The sequence below is a fragment of the Chionomys nivalis genome, chromosome 17, assembly GCF_950005125.1.
Source record: "Chionomys nivalis chromosome 17, mChiNiv1.1, whole genome shotgun sequence".
Taxonomy (NCBI): Eukaryota; Metazoa; Chordata; class Mammalia; order Rodentia; family Cricetidae; genus Chionomys; species Chionomys nivalis.
In genome coordinates this window covers 26978868-27005517 of record NC_080102.1, presented here as the reverse complement: position 1 = coordinate 27005517, position 26650 = coordinate 26978868, and the positions used below count along the sequence as shown (strand labels likewise).

General features: G+C 44.0%; 1 protein-coding gene across 3 annotated transcripts in view; it reads left to right on the top strand.

Annotated features, from left to right (window-relative positions):
* Positions 1–26650, top strand: part of Zfat (zinc finger and AT-hook domain containing) — a 170288-nt gene that overhangs the window by 70116 nt on the left and 73522 nt on the right. For all 3 annotated transcript variants that reach the window (XM_057792636.1, XM_057792634.1, XM_057792635.1), the window contains exons 5-10: positions 458–608; positions 4252–5705; positions 6501–6733; positions 15519–15606; positions 16842–16991; positions 19763–19936. In XM_057792636.1, the coding sequence (XP_057648619.1) occupies positions 458–608; positions 4252–5705; positions 6501–6733; positions 15519–15606; positions 16842–16991; positions 19763–19936 (2250 nt within the window). The remainder of the gene's footprint in view (positions 1–457; positions 609–4251; positions 5706–6500; positions 6734–15518; positions 15607–16841; positions 16992–19762; positions 19937–26650) is intronic.

The following is a 26650-nucleotide window of genomic DNA, read 5'->3' as shown; positions in this document are numbered from 1 at the left end:
GAACTTTCAATTTCTGCTCCTGGGAAGAGAATCAGAGGCATTTGGGGTGCTCACGTTCCCTCTTTGTTGGCTGCTTTGCCACCTGATGCTGCCTTGATGTGACTTCATATTTGCTTCAAATTTAGCAGCTGTGGCTTTGGAGAAATTCTTGCAAGTGACATATGTGTATTTGCCTGTTCATAATTAGATCAAGTAAAACTGTACTTCAGGAAGACATTTGGGCACATTACTAGAAAAAACTGTATCTTCACCTACATACATACACACACACACACATACACACACACACACACATTCTCTCTCTCTCTCTCTCTAAATGTGTTATTTGAATAAGAAAACCAGTGCGTTGCAGGGAAGTCCTCCAGTAAATGCCCCCAGGACCTACTGACTCTGCTGGGCAGGGTCAGTGCTATTGCTAGGACCTCTCAGTAAGCAGTGCACTGTGTATCAATCTCAGGTGCTACCAAGATTATTCCAGTGGAGGCTGGGCCCCCTGAAACAGGAGCAGCCCCTCCCGAGACCACAGCAGCAGACCTGGTGCCACGGAGAGGGTACCAAGAATATGCCATTCAGCAGACCCCGTATGAACAGCCCATGAAGTCAAGCAGGTGAGTTATCCCAGGGGGCCTTAACCAGAGATAGGTTGTAAGTAACATTCACAAAGAGCAGGAAAGAGCTGTACATTTGCTGGTCTGGATTCTGTTCATGACCTTATTGGTAAAGGGTCTTAACTCATTAGCTTAGCTAAAGAATCTACCTCTTGATTATGCCCTAGTGGAGTGCTTCCTCCAAGACCAAGACAGAACAATGTACCCTAGAGACTGAGCATTCACTTGTCTTCACAGGGCACAGCATGTTATCTATTCAAATGTGTCATTAAACTGTAAAAAGAGATGCAAACAGGGCCTGTTTTGAACATACTGTGGTAGTCATAGGCACACTGTAAAAACTGAAGCAACCTTCATGGTGAGAGCTCCTGCAACCCATAATTCTTTCTAGATTTCACTTCTATGGCTAGTTCACTGCATATACTTGTTAGTTTTTCATGATATACTAATATATATGTGTATGTATATGTGTGTATATGTTTTGTTTACTAATATATATGTGTGTGTATATGTTTTGATATACTAATATATATGTGTATGTATATGTGTGTATATGTTTTGTTTACTAATATATATGTGTGTGTATATGTTTTGATATACTAATATATATGTGTATGTATATGTGTGTATATGTTTTGTTTTTTGTCATACAAAATACTAAATGCACTATTATTTTTCACATTTAAAAAATTTGCTACTAAGATGTACAATTTTAGTACATCTTAAAAATATTTCTCTTCTTCTATGTTTCTATTGTAATTTAAACACCTTATAAAAAGACACCACTTATGTAGCCCAGGGTAATCTTAACCCCATTGTTTTTTGTCTCAGCCTCCTGTGTGTGAGGATTACAGGCATGCGCTACCATGGGCAGGTCAACTCCCCACATTTTTCTGTGATGATAGTGCATTGATTTATACTCTGGGACAGCCTCCTTCCCATGCTTCTCAAGACTGCCTGAAATATAAATTACTCCAAGTCAAATTGTTACATCAAGGAATGAGTACTTAGAACTTTTCATGGGCATCCAAAACTGCCCCTCCTCCCAGGGCTTGGGGTGTTTGTTGCTTTCTAGATGTGTCTTAGCTGAATATGGCCCTGTTGATGCCAATGGACAAACATGTAAGCAGGATCTAAACACTAAGTGTTTGTCTATATGAGAGCCTTCAAGGATATTGCTGTCCTTAACTATTGTGAGGAAAGGGGCATTGAAGGAGTTCATTCCTTCAATCGACTGTCCTCTTGTTTCTGTCAGGTAGATTCCCAGAGGTAGAATCATTGCAGTAGGGGGTCTGACCTTTGGAAATTCTTCAGCAGTACTTTCCTCTCCAAATAGGAAACACTTGCAGTAGACAATTCCGAAAGTGTTCTCTGCCCATCACAGCTGGGTGCGCTAGTCCACAATCACCATTTACGGCTCATGCTTGAAGTCACATGGGCGTTCAGCATCGTGCCCAGGTTTAGTATCTTCTCCAAAAGCAGACCTCTCAGAGACCTGCTAGATATTTGTCTAATAATAATATAAAAACAAAGAACAAAAGATTCTCTTAAGACTATTTAGGTCTCTCAATAGAGGAGGAAATGCTGAGACTTGCTTATTTAATTAATGTTATGAATCCAGAGCTTCTTTCTTCAGTGTTCTGTATAAAATGTATCACCTTCTGGATGTCTTTGTCATTTGGGAAAGATCCAAATTGCTTTCCTTAAAGAAGCCTTGGGCTTAGCATGCAGGCCTACTAGTAGCTCTCAAATTTGAATATTTTAATTTCATCATGTGAGTTGTACTCTCTAGTATTTATGGACTGTAGGCCACTTAAGTGTTTTAAATTTAAAGAGACAGTTGTATGAATTGCTGCATCAATACAGACCTTATATCTGCGGTAGGCACAGTTTAATGCTACTAATTAATAGCACTGCATGGTTATTAGTGTGCCATAAATCCTTCTTGGCTAGCCTAGATAGATCTTCCAGAGGAGCATTCTCTCTTGCTTTCTTGCTTTCCCTCACTGTTCTTGTTGCTGGTGCGTGGCCATGTACTTCAGTGCCTGCCGTTTTGGTAGCAGTGGGAGCGGCTCTCAAAGAGCTTTCTCCAAGTGCACAGTCAAACTGCGGAGGGGCTGCTGTGCATCAGAGGTTTCATGAAGCAAAGAGGTTGAGGAAGGGCGAGCATGCTCCAGAGGCCATGGGCATGCAAGTCACTAAGCAATTGTTTATGTTGGGCATATGCTTAGTTTTTCTCCCCTCCCCTCCCTTCCCCTCCCCTCCCCTCCTCCTTTCCTCCCTCCCTTCCTTTGTTTCTTTCTAAGATTTATTTATTATGTATGTCTGTACGCCAGAAGACGGCACCAGACCTCATTATAGATGCTTGTGAGTCACCATGTGGTTGCTAGGAATTGAACTCAGGACCCCTGGAAGAGCAGCCAGTGCTCTTAATCTGAGCCATCTCTCCAGCTCTGATGCTTAGTTTTCTTATGTGTAAAATGGGTTGATGAGAGTGGAAATTAAATGGTCACTACACATTTTCTTCTAAGTACTCACTAATTATTAGTCAGAACCGCTGCTCTTTCATTCAGGGTATTCCTAGCCACACTGGGCTCCAAGAGGCAGGGCGTGCTTTTATTCCTCACTATACCGGCAAAAACCAACACATGTCCTTGACATGCTGCTTGGTTTCATCAGTAGAAATTGTTTATTTAATGGTGTGTGAAGTTAATAAAGACAGTGCTATTTTCCCCATCCGAGCTCTTACCCAGTGACGGTGGAAGAGGATAGATGGGAGTTCGTCAGTCATCTGCTGTGTATGACAGCTTCAGGAGACGGGAGTGTAGTTCATATCAGCTGTGAGCTTGCCCAGAAGCCACCCCCTCCTACCTGAGACCTCGATCACCACCGCCTGGGCTCGAAGAAGCCTCTCTAGCTATTGCTCACCACAGGCAGGCACACCCCTGCCATCTAGCAAACTATAGGTCTTCTTCCAAACTCATTACCAATCTGTGTTCTCCATTCTGGGGAGAAGTGGGAACGTGGATAAAGACCACGGTTTGGTCTTTCTCTCAGGTGCGCCCTTCCATCGCAAGCTGGCAAAGAGGAATAGAGCCACCCTGAAGTGAATGGGATGAGTAGGCAAGTGCGAATTATCAAAGTTTCTGAATAAGCTCACCAGATCTAATCTCGTGGAAACTGAGTTTGCTTCTGTTCAGGTAGCCCAGAATGAACACAGTCTTGGCACATGCCTGGTGATCTTCGTGTGTGAATCACACCCCTGTTTCCTTCTCTTGTCACTGCGTTCCTTTTCGTTAAGCTTTGACCCAGCTGTTACCATGGCAGGTGTTCCCCAGCAGCCTTTGTTCAGTTAGAGGTGTCTTTTTTCCTCCTCTTCACACACTTCTTTCAATGAGTACCATGTTGTTGTGGGACATTGCGGGGCTCCCTTCTCTCCCGCTAGGGCTTGTGCTCCCCAAAGACCAGCACCTTCTTTCATCATTGTCTGTGTCTATCCTGCTTTTCCTCCAAGTCTTATTTGTTGAATAAATAGCTGTTTATTTTCCCACTCCCCTGTAGCCGACTGCACAGCCTTTGGTAGGTGGTTCACTGGAACAGTTCAAGGTCTCCAGAAGTTAATGGTGCTATCGTCCATCTCTAGGTTAGGTCCCACTCAGCTGAAGATCTTCACCTGTGAATACTGCAACAAAGTCTTCAAGTTCAAGCACTCACTGCAGGCCCATCTGAGGATCCACACAAATGAGAAGCCATACAAGTGCTCCCAGTGCAGCTATGCCAGCGCCATCAAGGCCAACCTCAACGTGCACCTGCGCAAGCACACCGGAGAGAAGTTCTCCTGTGACTACTGCTCCTTCACCTGCCTCAGCAAGGGCCACCTCAAGGTGCATATTGAGCGGGTACACAAGAAGATCAAACAACACTGCCGCTTTTGCAAGAAAAAGTACTCGGACGTCAAGAACCTCATCAAGCACATCCGGGACATGCATGACCCTCAGGACAAGAAGGTCAAGGAGGCCTTGGATGAGCTCCGCCTGATGACGAGGGAGGGCAAGCGGCAGCTGCTCTATGACTGCCACATCTGTGAGCGCAAGTTCAAGAATGAGCTAGACCGGGACCGCCACATGTTGGTCCATGGCGACAAGTGGCCCTTTGCTTGTGAGCTCTGTGGCCATGGGGCCACTAAGTACCAGGCCTTGGAACTGCATGTCAGAAAGCACCCCTTTGTTTATGTCTGTGCTGTATGTCTCAAGAAGTTTGTCAGCTCCATCAGGCTGCGCTCCCATATCCGAGAGGTGCATGGGACAGCCCAGGAGACGTTGGTCTTTACCAGCTCCATCAACCAGAGCTTTTGCCTCCTGGAGCCTGGTGGGGACATCCAGCAAGAAGCCTTGGGGGACCAGCTACAGCTGGCAGCTGAGGAATTTGTGTGCCCAGAAGTAGATGCGCACAAGGACGAGGCTTGTCCTGGGGAAGCTCAGCCTGAGGTAGGGCCCAGGGAACTGGAGGCCCCTGGAGAAACAACTGCCCCAGTTGTGCCCTTGGACACCCCTAAGACTGAAAGTGCTTCCCTTCCCCCCTGCAAAGTAGGAACCACTGAGGTCTCATCTGACCTCAACCCTCTAGGAATGGTTTCAGATGATTTCTTACTGAAAAATGATACCTCCTCTGCTGAGGCTCCTGCTGCTGCTGAGACAACCCTGGACACACAGCATGGAGGCTCAGCCCCCACTCAGGGTGAAGATGTCATACTGCTGCTGACCAAGGCCAAAAGTGCTGAACCAGACCCAGAGGCTCAGAGCGAGCAGAGCCCTCCAGGTGGAGGACAGAATGCGGTCACTCTGCCAGCCAGTGAACCTGACTCTAACAAGTGTCTCAGGTCAAACCCAGTGGAGTCCTCAGACCTCCTCCCTACGGTGGCTGATGGAGGGGACCTTGGAATGTGCCAGCCTGAGTCTTGCAAACCTTCCACTGAGCATCATCCCGGCAGCACGGCATTCATGAAGGTCTTAGACAGTCTCCAGAAGAAGCAGATGAACACCAGTCTATGCGAGAGAATCCGGAAGGTTTATGGAGACCTGGAGTGCGAATACTGTGGTAAGGACAGGCTGTGCTGGTCAGATGTGCCTCTGAGCGGAGCTTTCCTTCCCAGCAGACCTGTCCATTCCTATCATGCTGACATCACCTTGGGTTCCATTTGAGCTCATGTCTGTTTGCAAAGAACACCTCCTAAATGAGCCACCCTCCTCCATGATAGATAGGAATAGTGAGCCCATGCCACGCGTCATAGCTGGAGCCTTGCCAGAGTCAGCTGGGAGGATGCATAGCTGACCGTGTTTGGGGGTCATGCTGAGGGCTGCTCACAACTTCTGCAATCTTCTGACCAAGAAGAGTCACTCTTCTGGTTTTCAGTTGTGACTCTGTCAACTGGGTAGAGAGGGTAGGAGGCTGGCTGCATCTCTGTGTAGGGAAGCCCAAGCAGCTCCCTTCTAGCTAGTGGTGAAAGCTTGCCTCTGGAAGCTCCCAGACAGCAGGCAGTCCAGGAAGTGGGTAGCCTAGAGCCTGTTTTATAGCCCAGAACGTCAGGAGAACTTGGAGGCTCTTGGATTTGTGCATTTGCAGGGTGATGTTTGACATAATTCGCTCTCAATAAACATTTCCTTTCTCTTTTCCTAGCCCTACCACCATGTGAAAGATGGTGGTACCTTAATACTTAAAAACTGCCCTTTTTGAAAAGTAATTTCCTGACAGAAGTGTGGTGGAAAATGTGAAGGGCATACCAGATAAAGGCGATAAATATGGAAGTTAAAAAATGATGATAATTTTTTAAAAAAAAATTCAAATTCAGTATAAAAGAAACTTCCTTGTTCTCATGTGAAAATATTTTTTTAGGCAAACTTTTTTGGTACCAAGTGCATTTTGACATGCATGTCCGCACCCACACCCGGGAACATCTGTATTATTGCTCCCAGTGTCACTATTCTTCCATCACCAAAAACTGCCTTAAACGCCATGTAATTCAGAAACACAGTAACATCTTGCTGAAGTGTCCCACTGACGGCTGTGACTACTCGACTCCAGATAAATATAAGCTACAGGCCCATCTTAAAGTTCACACAGAGCTGGTAAGTAGCAAGCCAAAGCGGCAGCCCCCACCTCCCCCTGGGTGCCCAGTGCTCTCTCACATTTATGCATATAGAGGTGTCACTGCCACAGGCGTGTGAACATCCTGATCCCTCCGGACCCAGAGGGGTCCTTCTCCTGCCTCCTGATGCCTCACAGAGCTTTCAGCCTCCGTCCAGCTCCTTTCATAGTGAGTCTCTGATCACACTGAACAAATTGCATCCTCTGCAAATTTTTTAGCATTTGAGAAAGTTTACAGAAGATCTGCAGAATGGAAATGAAGCAAAGGTTTCATAAATGGTATTTTAAAGAATTATTAATAACAGGAATAATAATAGCTGCCTCTAAGTGTTGTTGGGGCATTATGTTGGATGATTGGATAGGATTAGGTAACTGTACCAAGAGCAGTGTTTGGTAGGCAGTGTGAGTGTAGTGAATGTTAATGGCCACTGTTGCCACGTTAGTGGTACATTTATTGTCAACATCAACAGCATCTAGGAACCATTTTGACTTGAGAAGTGACATATTAATCCAAGGTACCATTAATGTGCACAGTGAGCATGTCTGGTTCTGTGATGGTCGATCACACAATGATGCAATGAGTGAGAGTTTGTTTCTGCAAGGTCTAGTCTGATGGGAAGAGACTGACACTCCCTGAGAATGGTTTAAAACTTCTTAACATAAACAAGAAGCCACACCTGAGGCCCGTGTGGCTCTATTTATGCTAAAGACAGCACAAAAGGAGACTTCAGAAATTGGATGATTTGCTCTTCTTAACAGGTGGTTTGTCATTAAGGTGCAGTCAGGGGTTTTTCAGAGGTGTGAAATCAGAGCATGTTGGAATAGACTCCAACACCATTTCCCCTACTCCCACAGGCTTTGTGGCCTCAGAAAATTCACTTTATATAAAATATACTCTTAAAAAGTTTGTCTTGGTCACTCTTCTATTGCTATGAAGAACACCAGAACCAAGACAACTCTTAGAAGAGAAAGCATTTAATTGAGGGGTTGATTACAGTTTCAGTGGCTTAGTCCATTATCATCATGGCAGGAAGCATGAAGGTGTACAGGCAGACCCTGGAGCAGCAGCTGAGAACTACATTCTGATCTGTAAGCAGAGAGAGATTCTGGTCTTGGCATGGACTTTTAAAACCTCATAGTCCACCCCCAGTGACACACTTCCTCCACAAGGCCATATCTCCTAATCCTTTCAAATAGTGTCACTCATTGGTGTCCAAGCAGTCAAATCTATGAGCTTATGGGGATCATTCTCATTCAAACCACCAAAGTCCATTATGTACATACTCATACACACACCCATGTACAGTGGTACATAAAAGCGTGTCTGCACATGTGTGTACTTAGACATACCTGCACATGCACACACATCTGTGCATATTTTGTATATTCTGTTGTTACTGCAATGTTAAAATAGAATGGTCCAAGACTGTGCTGATAAATAGTTGCACATAAGTGTGTGAGTGCTAGCTGCACTTCCTATTGTATACTGGCTTCCTGTCATACTTTCTTGTTCCCTCCTCATTCTCTCTTACTCATGTCACAGGCTTACTTTGGTTCTTGATCTTGCTCTTCCCTTCTTCCCCATCTCATCTCTCCTTCCCTCCTTCCTTCTTTCCTCCCTCCCTCATTTCCTCTCTCCTTCCCTTCCTCCCTCACTCCCTCCTTTCCTCTGTTTTTTTCCAGTAGGGTCCTGGGCACATGGTTTGTCAATCTTTCTGTCGTTAGTGTCAGAGTGACACAGAGGCTGAGGGAGGGAGTCCAGTGCTAGAATAGGCTCTTGTGAAGAGTAGCTTTAGAGTGTAGTGCTGGAGACTAGGAAAACAAGCGTGGATTGAACCCTTGCTCTCCTGTTTACCTTGTGTTTGACACGAGTAACGGAACTACTCCATGCCTTAGTTTACTGATGCAGGTGAAGGTGAGGTGAAGGAGTACATTAAGTGTCCAGAGCAGTGCCTGGTGTGGACTGATGTCAATGTCACTGATCTTACTGTTTTGAAGCTAGCTGCTCTGGACTGAGTTTTCAAATCCAGTTGAAATGTGTGACAGGAACTAAAGCAGTGCTCACTGAAACATGGACTGTGCAGCCTAGGCTGCCTCTTGTTCCACATTCAGAATTTGTCTGTTACTTGTGAATGTTGTTGGAATGTTAGTCTAGCCTGGTTATCTTCTTCCTCAAATGCTGATTCTCAGTTCCTAAGTGTTAGGGTTATTGGGGAGCATCAGGAATATGTCCTTGGTATTGACTGTGTACTTCACTTCTTACATATAAAAGGCTGTTGTAGATGCCGACCTCTGAGCAAAACAGTCAAGACTTTCCTCAGAGCAGCAGTACTAACCTCGGTGGACCTCGAAGATGAGTGCTGTTGACTGTTGATGCTCTCTCATAGAAAGAGGGGCATGGAGAGGGGCATTGGACTCTTACCTGATCTCACTCACTCTTTCTTTACCCCAGAGGTTACTGTGTATAATTCTACCCTAACTGCATGTGACTTTGGAATTTCTGGGGATGCTAGAGTGTGTAGATTGTGGGACTGTTACTGGATTTTTGGAACTCCATCTACTTAACTAGTTGTCATTAGTTCCAGGTGAGACTTTTCATTGTGTGGCTCCCTTGGGGTCACCCAGACTCTAGTAAGTAATTTCTCATCTTTGTTCTATAAATAAGCTCAAATTCATTGGTTCCCCAGATTAGCCTTTGATAGAAGCACACTTTGGTTTGCCATTGGAGCTCTGTAAGGAGTGGGTAAGCATTTGATCACCCTTCCTGAGGGAATGTGCACACAGCACTGGCATTTCACTTTTCTGCTTTTGTGGTCATGAATATGGTTGAGATTTTCTTTAGAGCACTGATCTCACCTTTAACCAAGTGTAGGTTACTCCAAGGAGGTCCATCTTGGGGCAGAAAGATGCTGGCTTGATCTTGTAGCTCCTTCTTGGGTTTTTACTTAATTCCCATGCCAGCTCTGGGAACTAGGAATCATTTCCTCTACTGCACAAATTCTGGTTGGTGTCTCTGTCTCTTTCATACAATGACTTGGTCTATGGTTATGCCATGAATGAAGGATGACAGAATTCATTCCATGGTCTTATCACTGTCCCATGCTATTCATTTGGTGGTGGCAGGTCATTAGTCTTAGATATGCTTTTCTTGGTGATTCCTGGACACTTGTACATCTTCTGAAGGGATGTAGCAGGAGTGAACTTTGGCCCAGGTAGGCAGAGACTATGTGGTAGATATTCCTGTGTTGCTAAGTGGCAGCCATTTGCTCAAGCTGCATGAGTTAATATCTGCACATTGCTGCTAAAGAAGTACAATATTCTGATACAGGGAATGTGGCTCAGTTAACCTCATGAGGGGTACTGTCCTGCTTCTCATCAGTACTCACAAGTAAGATGGCTGTTACCTGCAAGGTGTGTTCTGCTTTGTGTGGGACGAATAGATGAAGAATGGGAGGAAAAGGCTAGCAGCTCAACAAACTGCCTTCCTCCCCAGTCACCCCGAGGGGATGCAGAGGATGATTCTGAGGTTGAAGATATTTGGACCAAGAAAGAGGGTGAAGGGAGTGGTCTGCTGAACCTTGGGCAAAAGCTGCTGGCAAGACTTTGAGTTCATGCCAGGAGGTTGATCCGCTGAACACTTATTCCTGAAGTGAAGGACTGTGTTGCCATTGCAGTGAGGAGCACTTCTGTGAAAACTCCCAGCTTTTGAATCTCGATGACATTTGTCATTTGAGCTTCTTGTAACTTATTTCTGTCATGCAGCTGAAGATACCACACAGGGACAAGTTGTCTTCTCTTCACGTAGATGCTGTTGATCTGATAATGAAGGTGTTAGCTTTAAAATATTCCCCATCTGCAAGGAAGGTGGTTGTTTTTTAAGCTCTCTATTTATTCGTCATGTGCATAGGGTATAATTTGTTCTTTTAAAATGTGAAGTGCAGTAGAATTTAGTATACACACAGACTTATGCAGCTGCTGGCAACTTTAGAACATTCCTGTTATCCCATAGGGAGGCACTCCTGTTTGCTGTCATCACTTGCTTCCCTGTCCCTGAGCATTTTGTATGTCCATAGTTTTGCCTCTCCCGAACATTTTATATAAAAGGAACATAAAATGTGTGTGCTATAAATAAAGCCTTTTGTGACTAGTATCTTTTTCCCCCATCTATCTGATAGCAGGCTTCATGCTTGGCTCCTCTTTAGAGTTGGGCAATACTCCCTTGTTTGAAGTTTGGCTCACTCTCCTTGATGAGCATTTGAAGTGCGTTTTTAGTGGTGATTGCATCAGGATGTAGCTCAGCTATGCTGTCTTGCTGTCTTATATTCTTAGGATTTGAGCTAATTCTTGGTGAAATCACTTCAGTAAAGCTTGTTAGCTTTTAGAGTTTAAATGTTCATCTTTCCTTTAAAAAGTTATCAAAATTTTAAACCATCTAAGGAGAAGCTGCCTATATCCCCCCATCGCCAAACCTCCTGTGCATGTTTGGTGAGTCATCCTCTCCAGCCACTTGTCTTCACTATTGTTAGCTTATTCCTATCAACACAGCCAAGAAGAGGTACCACTGGGGATGTGGAGCTGAGGACAGAGCCCAGCACTCTGCCTCATTCTGACTTCATGTCTTTCAGAGAGTACAGTGGGCTACTTTCTCTAGCTGCTGCTGAGTTCCAGGGAGATTGTGCAAACTTGCTTGTGGTGTAAAAGATCTTGTCATGTTACTATTGTCTAGCTGAGGACCTCAATCATATCAGCATCTGTCTGGGACAGGGGTGATACTGTTCTTACTAGGAAACCATGGGAACCAGAGTGAGTCCTTGTCTGTCCTGGGGCTTGGCTTCTTTACCTTTGCACTTGAAGAGGTTATGGATATGTTGGCTGAGGTTTCACTTTTGTTTCAGCATCCCTGCTTTGAATGCAGGTTCTTGTGCAGAGCAAACGTTAAAGTATCATCCTCCATCTCCGAATGAGCCTACAGATCCTGACATAGTCTGGTTGTATTAGGATGCGGAGGTAATCTGGCAAATAACTATATCTAAGAGTGATGGCCAGTGTGCTTTCTTTCCACCACTTCTTCCTTCTCATTACTAAGTCCATGGCATAGACGTGTGGGGAAGGAATGCAGTCGTCCCTCCATGGGAATGGGGTCAAGAACTTCCTTCATCGGGCGTTCTGAGGATGTTCAGAATCTTTGTGTAAAGCGATGTATGCCTTGGTTCCCTGCCTATTGCTGTAAGAAAACACTACCAAAAGCAACTTTAAAATTATTAAAACTTCATGAAGGGAAAACATGATTTTAGTCAAATGCAAGGGAGCTTTGGGTTCTGGTGTGCTCATTTGCAGTCCCAAGTCAGACTTTGTGATTCTGGGCAAATTGCTTAGGCTCTTTGAGCCTCAGTTAGCTCACTTGTACATTGGAGATAAAGTGGTTCCCTCATCCCTCGTGGTTACGGGGATTAAATTAGGTCAGTGAATGGCAGCATCCATAGACCGTGACTCATTAGAGGATTGTGCAAACGTTTCATGAGTCATGCCTGGCTCCTTAAAACGTGAGATTAAGTAGATCACATCAGAGCCTGTCTGTAGTGTTCACCCCCACAGAGGGCAAGTATTACTTTCTGTTTTTTGTTTCAGCATTAAGTGTTGAGATGCCAGAGTGTATTTGTATTGCTGGGGGCTGTGGTTAGGTGGCTGGATTCCTGGGCTCCTAATCAATAAGAGTTAAACTGATGACCTAAGTGCTTTAGTTGGTGACTTCTCTGAACCCCAGTGTCACAGTAGCATTTGTTGGGAATGAGAGCCATGCCTCCCTCTGTCATCCTAACTGGAAGCGGGCTCTGGGAATCTGTTACTCAAAGAAGGGCCCCCTGCTTCTGTCTTGTATTTCTCTCAGGAGACCTCAGAGGTGCCCACACAAGCTGCAGCCCAAGGCTGAGAGTGTTCGTTTTAAGATTTTGAAGGGGCATAGCCTTATCCTTCAACCTCTCTAGGTTCATATCCTGGAAATGAGCTCACTAGTGTCCACCGCCAGGATTGCCCTGGGAACATGCTGTGGTTATGTTGGTAAGGACTAAGCATGGTCTCGTGCATGCAGGGCCACCATGGAAGATGCTCTAGCTGCTCTTCACCTCCATGCCCTCCTCCTCGTCCCTTTATCTGGAGGATAAGGATACTAGCGGTGAGAGTGGTGGCAAATTCATCCAGTGTCTGCTGGCTTCTTGTTCAGTGTTTAGAATACTTGGTGTTGACCTTTGAGAAGCACACAAATCTCTTTTGTTTGATGCTTGCTGAATAACATGTATTTTTTTTTTTTAATAAACTAAAATAGTAAGTTGCCTAAAAGCACAGAGAAAGTAAAGGAGGCTACTTTCCATGTTTTCAGAAACAGATGGGTATACCTCATCAGTGTGTATTCATGTGAAGAGGAGAATGTAGGTGACTGGAAAGTGTTTCTCCTTCCTAAGGGCTTTAAGAGTATGGTCACATGTGATCACAAAACACGATTGATTCTAGGTTACCCCTGTTTGGGTGTTGTTCCCCCTGTGCAGCAGCCTTCAGGCTTCCAGAGCTTCCTGTGTGGAGAACAGGTTCCTCGTGGCCCGGGGAGCCAGAACTGCCTTTAGCAGTAGGAGAGCCCTCTCTCTGCAACCTTCAATACAGCACATTCTGGTATTGTATTCGAATCTGTCATAACACAAGTGTTGCCGTGCTAGTACTTGCTTTGGCGTCTGCAACCACCATGTTGATGGGTGGGCCTGCTGTGTGGCACATCTTCAGATAACTTGTAAGAACCCAAGCATCTGCTGCCTTTGTCCCCAGCACAACTTCTGGGACATAACAGACACTGTGAGTGTGACCTTTCCTGAGCAATTGTTCAGAGTGAGTGCCAGCTTTCTTTTGGGACCTGATGTCAGTGTTTTATAGGGGATGCACGTATGTGTCGTATTTATACACTCTGTGGGGGGATTCAATTTGGTGTTCTCCAGCCAGTGTGGGTCTCAGGACTCCAGTTCTTTGGAGGCCAGTATACTGGCCAGTGAGGCACAGGCCAGATGGGGTCACCTGAGAGATAAACTAGGCTCCCAGCCTCAGACAAAGGCTCTTTCTGTACCTCCTGCCGTGGCTGCAGTGACTGCAGTCTCATGCTGATGCTGATGCCCACTACTTTCTGGGCACAAATGGCTTTGAAGGCACTTGTGTTGGTGCAAATAGACTCCAAAGGCTAGGCTCTTAGCCACCCTATGGCTAGCTTTCTTGTGTTCCCTGCCTTTGCCAGGGGCTCTTTTAGCCTTAGTTCTTTTTAAGTTTGCTGAGTGTGTTTGGTGCTTGGGTTTCATCTGAAGCAAGACACGGGGATTTTTGAAAAAGAAGTAAATGAATCCTAAGAGTCTACCCTTCTCCCAGCCCCCTCTCCCACTGTCTGTGTCCTTACAATCTTCAAAGACATCAAGAAACGAGGCCCTTGATAAGCTCTAAGATAAATTGCTTTCAGACTATCAGGGATTAAAAGAAGAAAAATCAAACAGCAAGGACTCAGGGGAGATCAGTGTAAACTCCTTCAAAGCTCTTCTGAATGCCTCCATCAGCTCTGATGACAAGGGCGGCTGGGGCAGAGGTAGGAGGGCGCCACCAGGATGCCAGAGGAGCCTCAAGAATCTCTCTAAAATGGCACTGTGAGCCCAGCGTCAAGGAGAGGGGAAGGGAGTAATTGAAGCACATTGAGATACCCCAAGCCCATGTTGTCTTGGGGAAGTCAGTGTCATTGGCTGTCCAGAAAGCTCATGGCAGGGTCTTGTGTGTGTGTGTTTCATTGTAGAAAGATTATATATATATATATATATATTTCACTCCAGAATCTTCTCTCTCAGATTTGCCTCCCCCCACCTTCATGTTCTCTTTCTTTTTTAATAACTATCAACTCCAATTTGTCCTGGTCATATATTCCTGTGTGTGGGTTCTTCCAATAGGGCATGGTCAGCCTACCAGAGGCTGCATCCTGAAAGAAAGGATTATCTCTCCCTTTAGAAACTATCAACTTCAAATAATTACCCTATAGGAGTAGGGCATTATGAGTTCATCCCTCCACACACTTGATTTTGTGTTTATCTCCCTGGCCCTCCATTTCTTAATGTATAATGTAAACATGAATGACTTTTTTTTTACAGTTGCATGTGGATTTCAATCAATACTTATGTTTATATATATTAAAACATAATACTGTATGTAGGCTGTACCAGCTAGGAATGAAGAGGGAGGATGTGAATGAAGTCGGTATTTACACTATGTGACAACATAGTGTAAGCAGTGTTTTGAGTGCTGCGGACATCATATATTGTTGGATTATTGAGTATCCCTGGAATGTGTGATAGAGCCTCTTGCCTGCCCTTTCTACCTTCCTAGAGCTCTACTGTCTGCATCTTCCAAGGCTGTGTAGAACTGGATGGATGTCTAGTAGTTGCTTCAGAAGGATACATTGTATGTCTGGTTGTGACGAGGCTTTTGCTGCTGCTTGTTATAGTCATCAACCTGTATTGACGATGGATGTGATAGTGATGTTGATGGGAATGGTGACAACATTGATAGTGGAGCTAACAGTGTTACTGATGGTGATAGTGGTGATGACGGTGGTAGTAGTGGTGATGGTGTTTAATGGTAGTGGTAATGGTGTGAGTTGGCAGTCATGATGATGATGATGGTAAGGGTAGTAGTTGTCTTTCTACAGAACCTACACTTAAGATAGTTAATTGTCTTTTTTTTTCTTTTTCTATTAAGGACAAAAGGAGTTATTCTTGTCCTGTGTGTGAAAAATCTTTTTCAGAAGACCGATTGATAAAGACACATATCAAGACCAATCATCCTGGTAAGATTATGAATTTTAGAAATGAAGATTAATTTTTAAACACTTACGTTTATATATTTTAAAACATAATACTGTATGTAGGCTGTACCAGCTAGGAATGAAGAGGGAGGATGTGAGTGAAGTCGGTATTTACAATGGTCCTCCCTTAGGGAAGCCTTGTATCTGCCTTGCTTCGCCCTATAGGGTTGCATGCTGAGCACTTCTACTACCGACACTGTCATTTTTACTGCCATGGGATCTTTGAGGTGGACCTTACCTTAACATCAGACTCCATTGTCTTATTAAGTAGAGCAGAGAGAGCAGACCTGGGTGCTCTGTATTACATAAGTAAAAAGCAGCAAAATTCACCTTCTTCATCCCTGCCTCTTCTTGTTTAAACATTTGTACCCGCCCTTAATAGAAGAGAACTGATTGTCTGGGGACACACAGAACTTGGAACCTTTGTCATGGGAAGGTGTGGGTTGTGTCATTCCATTCTTCTACTGTTAATCTGTGTCCTAGGTGATCAGTGGTCCCGTGTGAGCTGAAAACAGCATTTAAAAGCACTGACCTTTGTTTATAAATACGGAACCATACAAGGAGCCCTATATATCCTCAGCTTCCATATGCTTCTACATTTCCCGAGCTGTTTACATATATCCACTCCTGAACTCTTTCTTTCTAGAGTATTCCACAGTTTATCCCATTCTGTTTTCCTGTGAAAGCCGTATGGATTATCTCTAATTAACAATGGTTTTACTTAGCTTGACCTTTGTGGCCTATAAAAAACAATGCTATCAGTGATTCTTACTGCACCTTAGGGTATTGTGTGTGGCCACTTAAAATGTCACCAGTTGATTTAAGATTTTTCTGTACAGTTTGTTTGAATTGAGCTGCAGTGTTTTAGTGATTGCGTCTCTTACATTCCCTGTATTCTGTAGAACCCCCAGTCTCCTATCTGGGAGAAACTGAGTGACTTCCTGTAGAAAGCCCATGCTCCACATTAGTCTGCTAATGGTGCTGTGGTGTTTCTCCGTTATTCACATTGTACTCTAACAGGTACTTAGATCTGCAACTTGGTCAGATTCAAGTTTAGCTTTTGCAGTAAGCATGCTGTTTTGTGATACCAATGGGGCACTTCCTGGACGTTTCTTACATATGCAGGTGCCATTGAAGTTTATTTACCTCTAACCTGAAGACCGAGTGTCTTGATCAAAACCTTGACCTCTCTGATTGTTTCCCTGCCTTTTTGTCAGAGGTCTCCATGAACACCATTTCTGAGGTTCTTGGGAGAAGGGTCCAGCTCAAAGGGCTAATTGGAAAGCGAGCCATGAAGTGTCCATACTGTGATTTCTATTTCATGAAGAATGGCTCAGACCTTCAGCGGCACATCTGGGCTCATGAGGGTGAGTCGTCTTTCCATTTGGAACTTCTATTTAATTTTGTGCTGTGTGCTTTATTTTGGGACTATGTCAGGAGGAAGTTTGTCATCACTTGTCCTGTAGTTAGGATTTTTTTTTTCAGCACATAGAAGGGTGTCTGCCAGCCAATGGAGAAGATTAGAGAGTAAAACCATGACTCTAGTTGCATTCGTGGTGTATAGAGATGTTCCCCTCTTCCTAGCTCTGGTTATAACCGTGGTGAAATACTTTGCTTACTGGGAAACCAGTGTCTTGAGAATAGGAAACCCCACCAGTTACTCTATGCAGCTCCAGTGCCCACTGTCATTCACTGTATGTAGCTGGCATTGAAGAATAATGGAACTATAAATGAGTGCAAGTAAAGAGGGCAGCGGGAATCTTGCAATTTTGGCAGTGCGGAGCATCACTGTTTATCTTGTAGAGAGAGGATTGGAAGGTGGAAGGTTTGAGTGGAAATGAGGTCACCCAGAGAAGCTTGGGGGCCATACTCAGTGGTGCTTGAACAGGTATGGAAGTGTTAGCCATTTACTGAGAGTATGGCAAGTTGCAAGTCAAGAGTCTCCTGTCATCAACCTTATTCTTTGCCCCTAGAGGAGGATGTTGCCCTCCTGGGCATGAGAAAGGTGTAAGTAGCCTGAGTGCCCTGCCAATCCTGCGTATTAGTTCCCTCCTGTGGTCAGGAGCCTGAGTGCTATAGGCAGGACCATAAGGTGAAGGGAAGAGGAATGAGAAAATAGTCTCATAATGTACTATCAGTTGCAGGCTCCAAGGGAGGAGCTGGTAGGAAGAGAGAGACTCCCAGTTTGACTAAGAGCGAAGGCATGGAACAGAGGCCCGGTGCTGAGGCTGCATGGTGCTTTCTTGCTCACCAGCATTTATTGAGCACTGTGGGCCCCAGGCAGTATGCTTAGTGCTTTGCCCATGATGCCCTGGTCGGTGTGTTCAGGGACCAGAGAGCCAGGTATTATTTTACTAGTGAGGAACACGGTGCTCAGAAAGTTATGAATTATTCATGCCACACAGCCAGCAAGTGATGGGTGTGGGATTTTGATCCACATTGCATGATTCTGACGCTCTGTTCTTCACATCTCCACTGACTTGCACTGGCAGAAAGTGATGCTTCCTGTGTGGAGGCAGAGATGGTGGGGAGATGCCTACACCTATGGGAGAAATTGGTACTTACTGTGTGGAGGCAGGGATGGAGGAAGTGACAGTGATAGGGAGATGTATACACATATAGGAGAAAGTGGTACTTCCTGTGTGGAGGCACGGATGGAGGAGGTGACAGTGGTGGGAGATGCATCTACATGTAGGAGAAAGAGATGCTTCCTGTGTTGCAGCGAGGATGGAGGAGGTAATAGTGGTGCTGTGATGCATACACATGTCATTTTCTGAGGGCACTGAAGGAGTTCATTGTGAGTGTTCTCAGCAGACAAGGAGGCAGAAGCCTCCGACTGCATGGACACTGGTTCAGAATGGTGCTCATGGGAATCATGTGGGTGTGCCTAGAGACAGAACCAAGGGCCTGACCCTGATGGGAATCCAGTGTGATAGAATCCTGGGGATCAGAAGTCTTTTCTCAGGATGACAATGCTTGTATGGCAGACACAGGACTGCAGTGGGAGGGCATGCTCCAGTCTTCCTCAGCATGCATGAGATGCAGGACGGTCAGTTCACTTACCCACGAAACACATTTCCTAAATTCCTCAGAAGAAGGCTCAGTGTGTGTCCAGGCTTAATGTACAGCCAACGCTTTTACACTCACAGGGGAGATACAATATTCTATATTGAGCATTTGGAAGAATCTACTTTTTAAAAAATCTTCAGAATTTTGATAAAGATTCAGAAAATTAAAGGGTGCTGTTTTATGTTTGATTGTCATGGTGTTTTCCTTTTTTTGCTTGTCTATGAATTTTTATATAATGATGGAATCAAAGATTTGTCTAAAAAGCCTACTTACTCACATTAAGTATTTGGGATTCTTAGGAGTTAATCATTGCATTGCACTGTAAGTATTCTTTTTCCCAGCTCAGTCCACAAATAAAACTTGGGACAAGAACAACAATAGACAAATTCAAGAGGAAAATGTGAAGACCAACAAGAATGGACAAAATAAGATAGCTAAGTCCTGGTACTGTCCACAGTCATAGACATTGACCACACGTTGTGGAACCTTATCTGCATACCTGGCATGCGGTGTGCAGAGGATATAGCAGTTCAGAGTTCCATAGTGGTCAAGAAATGGATTTGAAATGAACCATGACAGCTGTTCTGATACTGGTCTTGGCGGGTGAAAGCCAGATAAATGGAGGAGACACAGTGTCTTGGGAATAGTTCAGTGTGAGTATGGTTCTATTTATTTTATGAATAGGAATATCCTTTGACACTTGACTCCAGATGCCTGATCACATTGATTTTTGCAAAGACTGATGGGGCCTCTAATTTTATTTAGTTTAACTCGGTTCAGTTTGATTTAATGACCACTTTGTAAGTTGAGCAGAGTGTCTGTCTTCAGGGAGTTACCAGACTGTAGGGAGAGCGGAAGTGACCAACTTGCTGTGATGTGCAAGATCATTTCAGTAGGAGGGAGGGACAGAATTATGGAAGACGTGGGAAGTGTGGGACGTGTTGGGAGTAGCCAAGGACACTTCTTTATTCAGATAGATGTTTGATATGGTGTGAACTATTCATCTGGATCCCCACAAACAGCTGCACAAACACCTGTAGATATCTATCTATCTATTTCTCCCTTGTAGGTGTGAAGCCCTTCAAATGTTCTCTTTGTGAATATGCAACTCGCAGCAAGAGCAACCTCAAGGCTCATATGAACCGCCACAGCACTGAGAAGACCCACCTTTGTGACATGTGTGGCAAGAAATTCAAATCCAAAGGGACATTGAAAAGTCATAAGCTCCTCCACACGTCTGACGGTGAGTTCCTGAGCCGCAGTGACCTGAAAATGTGTGACTGGAAGCTGGTATTCCAAGACCAAGAGAGACTGTCCATCCCTTCATATCCGGAAAGCACTATATTGTATAGGATGCACACGATGAAGGATCACAAGGTCCTGTCCTCTGTCTCTCCAACCTATGCTAAGCAGTGCCTCACTTATAACATGCTCAGCATAAACCCTGTGGGACATGTGAGCATGTGCTGTAGGACAGCAAGAGGGAGACTGCTGGAGGAAGTAAACTATTAATGCTTGGTTCTGGAAGGTTCTATCCTCTTTAGTTTTCCTTCTCACCTTGAGTCTGATTGGAAAGACAACTGTGGTGGCTCCTGACCTGATTTTTTGAGTTGATGCATTTACATAAAAGCTACCCCGGGGTTCCTACTATTCAGTTCAAAATAGGGCTTAGTCTAAAATATAAATAATATGAGTTGCTATGTGTGTGAGCCTTGGGTGGGTTTCAGGGACAACAACACCATGAGGATTAGTTCATGTTTCAAGAGACCATCATCTAGATGTAATAACACAAGAGCAGGTATGCCTTTGAAGGTATGTGCCCAGATGTGGAGAGTGCAGAAGCCTGTGGGTTAAGGGTCAAAGTTCCGTTGGGTGGTAGGCATACAGTATTCTTAAAACCTGCACATCTGGGCTTCACAAAGAGAAAGATATTGAGAAACACAGGCAGCCAAATCATACAATATCTTACAAAGTTTCTATTCAATTAGGAACTTCACTTGTAGGATGAACTTGTGAATGTTCCATGTAACATGACTAATAAAATTTCTTGATATATTGTTATTTCAGCACAATTAGATATAAAAATTCGGGTTTATTATACAGATAAAAGTAAGTTCCATAGTGCTTCAAAATTTTGGAGTTTAGTAGATGATATTTTTATTTCCATGCTGTGTATGTCCTGGGAGTAAGTCCTGCTGGGGGCGTGTTAGCAGGTTCCTGGCAAGAGTCAGACTGAACTTGAGGGGCTTAGTGGGAAAGACTGAATGCTTTGTTGTAATTTATTAGAATTAGAATCAGGGCCTTGCAGGATGCTACACCAATGGCAGGACCATGACTGTTGAACAGTACTTTCTTTTTAAAAAATAGTCTTAATCAAAATGAAAAATATATGGGGTTGTGTGTGCTCAGTGGTAGAGTACCTGTGTAGGATGAGTGGGACTCAAGGTTCAGTCCTCAGCTCTGCGAATAAACAAAGAGAGAAACTCAATTATATAGGCCATCATCACACAGGGGAGGTGACAGTATTAGTGTCGTGTAGCTACTTAAGAATTTCTACCTTCTCAAACAATGGCCTTGCTGATCCTACTTTACTCGAGTCTTTTTGCAGGAACTGTGTTCCTTTGTGTGGTAGTCTGTTTCTCTCTAAATCCCACATTCATGAAGGCCGTCACCCCCAGAGCCACATTGTACCCTGGGTTATGGTAACAGCATTAGGAGGGCATTCATGGAGACTCAGAAAGGGTACAGTGGTCTTAACTTTGACTCTGAAAGGGACCAGTGTGGGAAGTCTGGTCAAAACAGCAGTATGGCCTCCCTGCAAGGGTATAGCCTGGCAAATAACGTGGAGTCTTCCCCAGCAAAGTTATAGAAATTTGCAGTTTTTATTCATTTATTTTTTTTTTCTAACATTTTTGAGAACTTTTTACACTGAAAAATGAAGAGGTGAGGCCTTAACATTCCCTGGGTTTCTTAGCTTCGGTCTGCTCTGATTCTAGGCAGCAAGAGCAAGGAGGGTCAGCTGTGTGGTGTGCAATGTCTGGAGCTTGGTTCTTTCTCCCGAGGCTGCTGTGCCTGTCATCTGTGTCTCCCTTTGACACTTACTGTGCACTCCTGTTCTTGAGGGCTGAGCTTAGGCTAGCTGTCCTAGCTCCACTGGCTACCTGCTTTGGCTCTTTTCAAACTGTATGCTCTTACTTTCCTTTTTATTTTATTTAAAAAGCTTCAAATTTCTCCCTCTGATACCATGTGTAAGGCAGAGACTTCGAAAAGATTTTATGTCCCTTACTGATTTTTGTACCACTCCTGTTGTATCTCTTTGGTTTCATAGAGCCCTGTGGACCTCAGTGCTTTGCGGGGCTCTATAAATATTCCCCTAGGTTGTCATTTGCTTTTATATCTTACAATCTCTTTTTATAGAGAGAAGTTAAAGAGCGTTGCTCATTTAAATTTATCAATATTTTTCTTTATGTCTTTACCCTCTGTGAGTTTTTTATGATAAAAGAAACCTCTCTTGTTTCAAAACAAATTCTTTTGCCTTAAGTTTTATTTATGATTTCATAACATTTATGAAATTTCAGTTTCTTAAAATTTGTTTTGATGCATGCAGCATGTTAGGAATCTTCATTTTCACACCACTGTCTACTGACTCAGCACATTTATAGAGAAATCAATCCTTTCCACCTATCTTGGCTGTGCCAGAATGCCCTAAGATGCTGTGTTTCATTCTGAGATTTTGGTTTGTCTTTGATGGGTTTTGTTTTAGGTCATTGCTTTAAAAGGTACTGCTTTAATTAATACAATTTTACCACATACTATTCCATTCTATTTTGGTTTTGTAAGAGAATTCTGGGGTCTTTCATTGGGTTATCACCCCTTTGTTCATGGAATGTTAGTCACGAAAGCGTCCTCCCTTCCATCCCTGGCTCATCCCATGAGCATTTGACCAGAGTGTAGCGAGTTCTGACCTGGCCAGTACCTGTGCTCTTTATTGGTGTGCTAAGTGCCCTGATGAAGCTGTCAGTGTTTAACCCTATAGGATCTTCATATCTAGCAGTAAACACTGCTTCAAAGCCTGTAGTGACCATTTCTTTGGTCTACAGTGTATTATCTGATGAGGAAGAATTAAGTTCTTTCCTTGAGAAACTACACAGAGTAGGTAGAGCTGAGAGTCTGGCTTTGAATGTTGTTTGCCTGTTCCTTGCAGCATGACTAGAATAGGTGGTTTCTCTGTTTCCATATCATTGATCTGGGTCCTAGTTTTACTCTGTTGTGGAGTCCTTTTCATGCATCTGTAAGGCCACTGGGCTTCATGTGTACTGGTCTTCTTCCTGCAATTTTGGAAGGTTCTTTCCATGGAGGCTTTCCACGCAGAAATGTCCTACTCTGCCAACCAAGCCCCAGTCCTTCTTAACTGCCCACTGCATGTCTGCTTGTGGATGTCTAGATGACTGACCCTTAGATACCCCACATTCCATTGCTCAACACAAGTTCCTGCTCTTCCTCACCATAACCTGTTTTCTGTGAGCCGGAGGTAGCCAGACAGTGTAATGAGATAGTAAGTATTTTAGGTTTGGAGCACCACACATAGTTTCTGCCACCTTTTCATCTTCTATTTTTGTTTTTACAAATATAATTGCAAACACTAAAAACAACAACAACAAACACTGTTCTTAACACCCAGATATATAAAAGCAGGAAACAGTGTGGAGTTGCTCTGGGCCTTGGACTGCCGACCCTGCTGTACCCAGCCTTAGTGAATGACTACCCATTTTCAGCTGCTCTGGTGAGAAACCAGGTCAGTTTGGACAGCCTTGTTCTCTCACTCAGAAAAGATCCTTTAACAAGTGGTCATGTTCTCTCCCATGTGACCCAGAAGCCACCTCCTACTCCATAGTTCACAGTACCCCCCTTTATTTTTTTAAATACAGCATGTTTGTTTCATTGGACTGTTCTCAGGCATATATAAAAACAAAATAGAGAACAAATTTGGTGATTTTCCTAAACTGTGCTCCTGTTTGAATGCAGCTCCTCTGCTTGAGTCTGACAAAGGAGATAACATCCCTGGCCTCTCACCCAGGTCGCTGCCCGTGCCTTCAGGTGCACTCATGGTGACCAACTCCATCTCCAGAAAGTTCTCCCAAGCTGTCACATCTAGTCTGCTAGCTTAGTTCCCGGCATTCTCTGGGCCTCTGGAAAAGCGTTTCCTGGCCTCATCACCTGGCCATTCTGACATGTTTTTCTGAGGGCTTGGGAGTTCGACTTTCAGCTGAACCATTCGGGTTGTGGCAGTCTAACCCTTTTGTTCACGGGCCAGTGGCCATCTGGAACTCAGCTCTGTCTGCTGCACTGATGGAAAATGTCACACTGTGGGCCTTCCTCAGAGGTAAAAGTGTGCTTCTGTTGTATTTATGCCCACAGTTCTGTCTTTGACTGTGGTGTGCACAATATAACCATTTGTTACAAAACAGACTTTTATTTAAAATAGTTTTCGTGACTTTCCTTCAGATTAACCATAAAAAACCCACCTTTGTTTGAAAATATCGCACTAAAACCCAATACTGTGTGTGATGCTTCTTTTACAAAAGTGGGTTTTGGTCCTGCTGGGGAATGAACAAACGTTCTGCCACTGAACTACATTCCCACCCCTCAAGCAGAGTATTTCCAAGGCATTTTGGAATGCTTATCAAACTACATGCACATACCAAAAATGCCTGTTACAAAACTGATATGATGACATGAGCATTAAGGCCATGTTTACAGCATCTGCGTTGTGGACTACCATGACTGCTAAAAGCTGTTGTAAATCATGCTTGCTGTTAGACACATTTCAATTTCACAGATAAGATGTGAAAAATATGTATCTCAGAAGTGATGAAAGAACGTAGCTCATTTAGTTGTCAGCATGAGTCCAAGGGAGAAGAATTGTCCTTGCCATTCCCATTTTTCAGCGCACGCAGTCTCTTTGCCACTCATCCCCTCTGCCATTTGGTCTGGGTCTGTTTTCTATCCAGCAGCCTGTAACCCTATTGAAACAGGCCGGATCTGTACTTATGGGTCCAGAGTCCTGCCTCTAATATAGGTGTGCACATTTTGAGGCAAATCTGAAGTTTTTTTTGTGTGGCCTGTGTGGTCCTTGTAGCTCATCCATCTTCTCTCTGCCCTCATCTCTTCTTGCCCTACCTGACTCTTGTCTCCTCATTATCAGGCCTGTTATAATTCCCACCCAACACTGGAATGCCCCCTCCCGCCAACAGAGATTTTGGTCTTTCCTGAAGAGCACTTCTGAGTGGGTCTTTTGCTGTGTACCATGTGTCTGCAGTCTCACCAAGTCGTCCAAACTTGTCTGCTTCTCCTTGGCTTTCTTTCTCTGTGCCCTGTCTGGTTGTTTGTCATCTCTGCTCCTGGAGAAGTTCTCTGGCAGCAACTTGGTGCCCTTCCTGCATGTTTGTACTGTTTCTCTTTAGGTTTGTCATTCTCTACTGTCCTATGGAGTTCCCTTGTTTATGGTTTTTCTATGTTTTCCTCTAGGCCAGTGTTTTTCAACTTGAGGGCCATGCCCCCTTGTGCTTGCACATCTCATATCCTGCATATCAGATATTTATACTGTGATTCATAACAGTAGAAAAGGTACAGTTATAAAGCAGCAACAAAATAATTTTGTGATTGAGTGTTACTGCAACAGGAAGAACTATCTTAAAGAGTCCCAGCACTAGGAAGGTGGAGAAGCACTGCTCTGGGTAGGTAGTTCAGCCAGCAGAGACTTGGGGCATGGTGCATTTGTTTTGTATCTGCAGCCCCGGAATGGCGCCTGTGCTCAGTAAATTTCTGTGGTGTGAATGAGTGAAAAACAAGGTATAAAGTGCCTTGCATGGAGAGGGTAGGCTGCAGCCCTTCTTAAAAAAATGCCAGTTCTTTCCTCACCATTTCATCTCAGAAAATTTTGTTAAATCAAGTGCTTGTGAATTAGATATTTTAAAGCACGGTTGAGGAACACACTATTAAATGAATCTTCTTGGGCATCTTTTAATGAAGTAAAAAGACGGTGAGTCACCACCCTTTCTTTCCCCTGCATGTGAATCTAATTTTTCACATTTATTGGCCTATTTAAAGTGATATATCCCTGTTTATTGCGTTTCTCTTTCCCACAGGGGCTTACTAATGTGACTTGGAAAGGAGAGGCCAGTCTGGGTGAAGGTTTATAAAGGTTTGCCTGCCAGAAAGTCAGAATTGATCTGTTAGTGGCCCAATCTCAGTCAATGGAATTCAAAAATTTAGGGGGAAATTCTGGGACCACATACACTTTGACCTTTTACAAAGATATTTATGATGTAGAATCTGGAGGTTCTCACTTAATTCTCTGTACCTTCAGCTGGTGAGGAAGGATGGATCTGAGGAAGGATGGATCCCATGCTGTTTTTCTCTTACATAATCAGGTCAGAATCCTTTCATCATAAAAATCCATGGTTCTTTGAGATTCTGTGCAGATCCTGTGGAGTCCTTGCTTCCTTTGGTTCAATATTGCCTTATCTACTCAGAAAGAACTTTTCTGGTAAGATTTATTAAAAGGCATTTTCCAGGCTTCAAACCCTTGTGTAATAATTAGACAAATTGAGTTAAATTTGGGAATCAGCTGAGTTCAAAAAGTAACTTTTCACTTCATAATAAGAACTCTTGTAGCTGCTCATTGGTTGGAGTATTTCAAGCGATGCCAGTTTTTTTTTTTTTTCCCTTCCTTTCCTTACTTTTCTGTCCTCTAAAGGAAAGAAAAATCATAAAATCATTCAGTGGTAAAGTCCATCCGTGGCTCTAACCTCTCAGAATATCATGTTTGAGAAGCAGTACACAAGAACATAGCACGCAGGCAAGTGGTCTCCATCAGTAGGATTGTATCCTGAGCCCATCCTTCCTTCTTCTTCTTCTTCTTCATCAGAGGAAAGGTGGGAATGGGGCAGTTGAT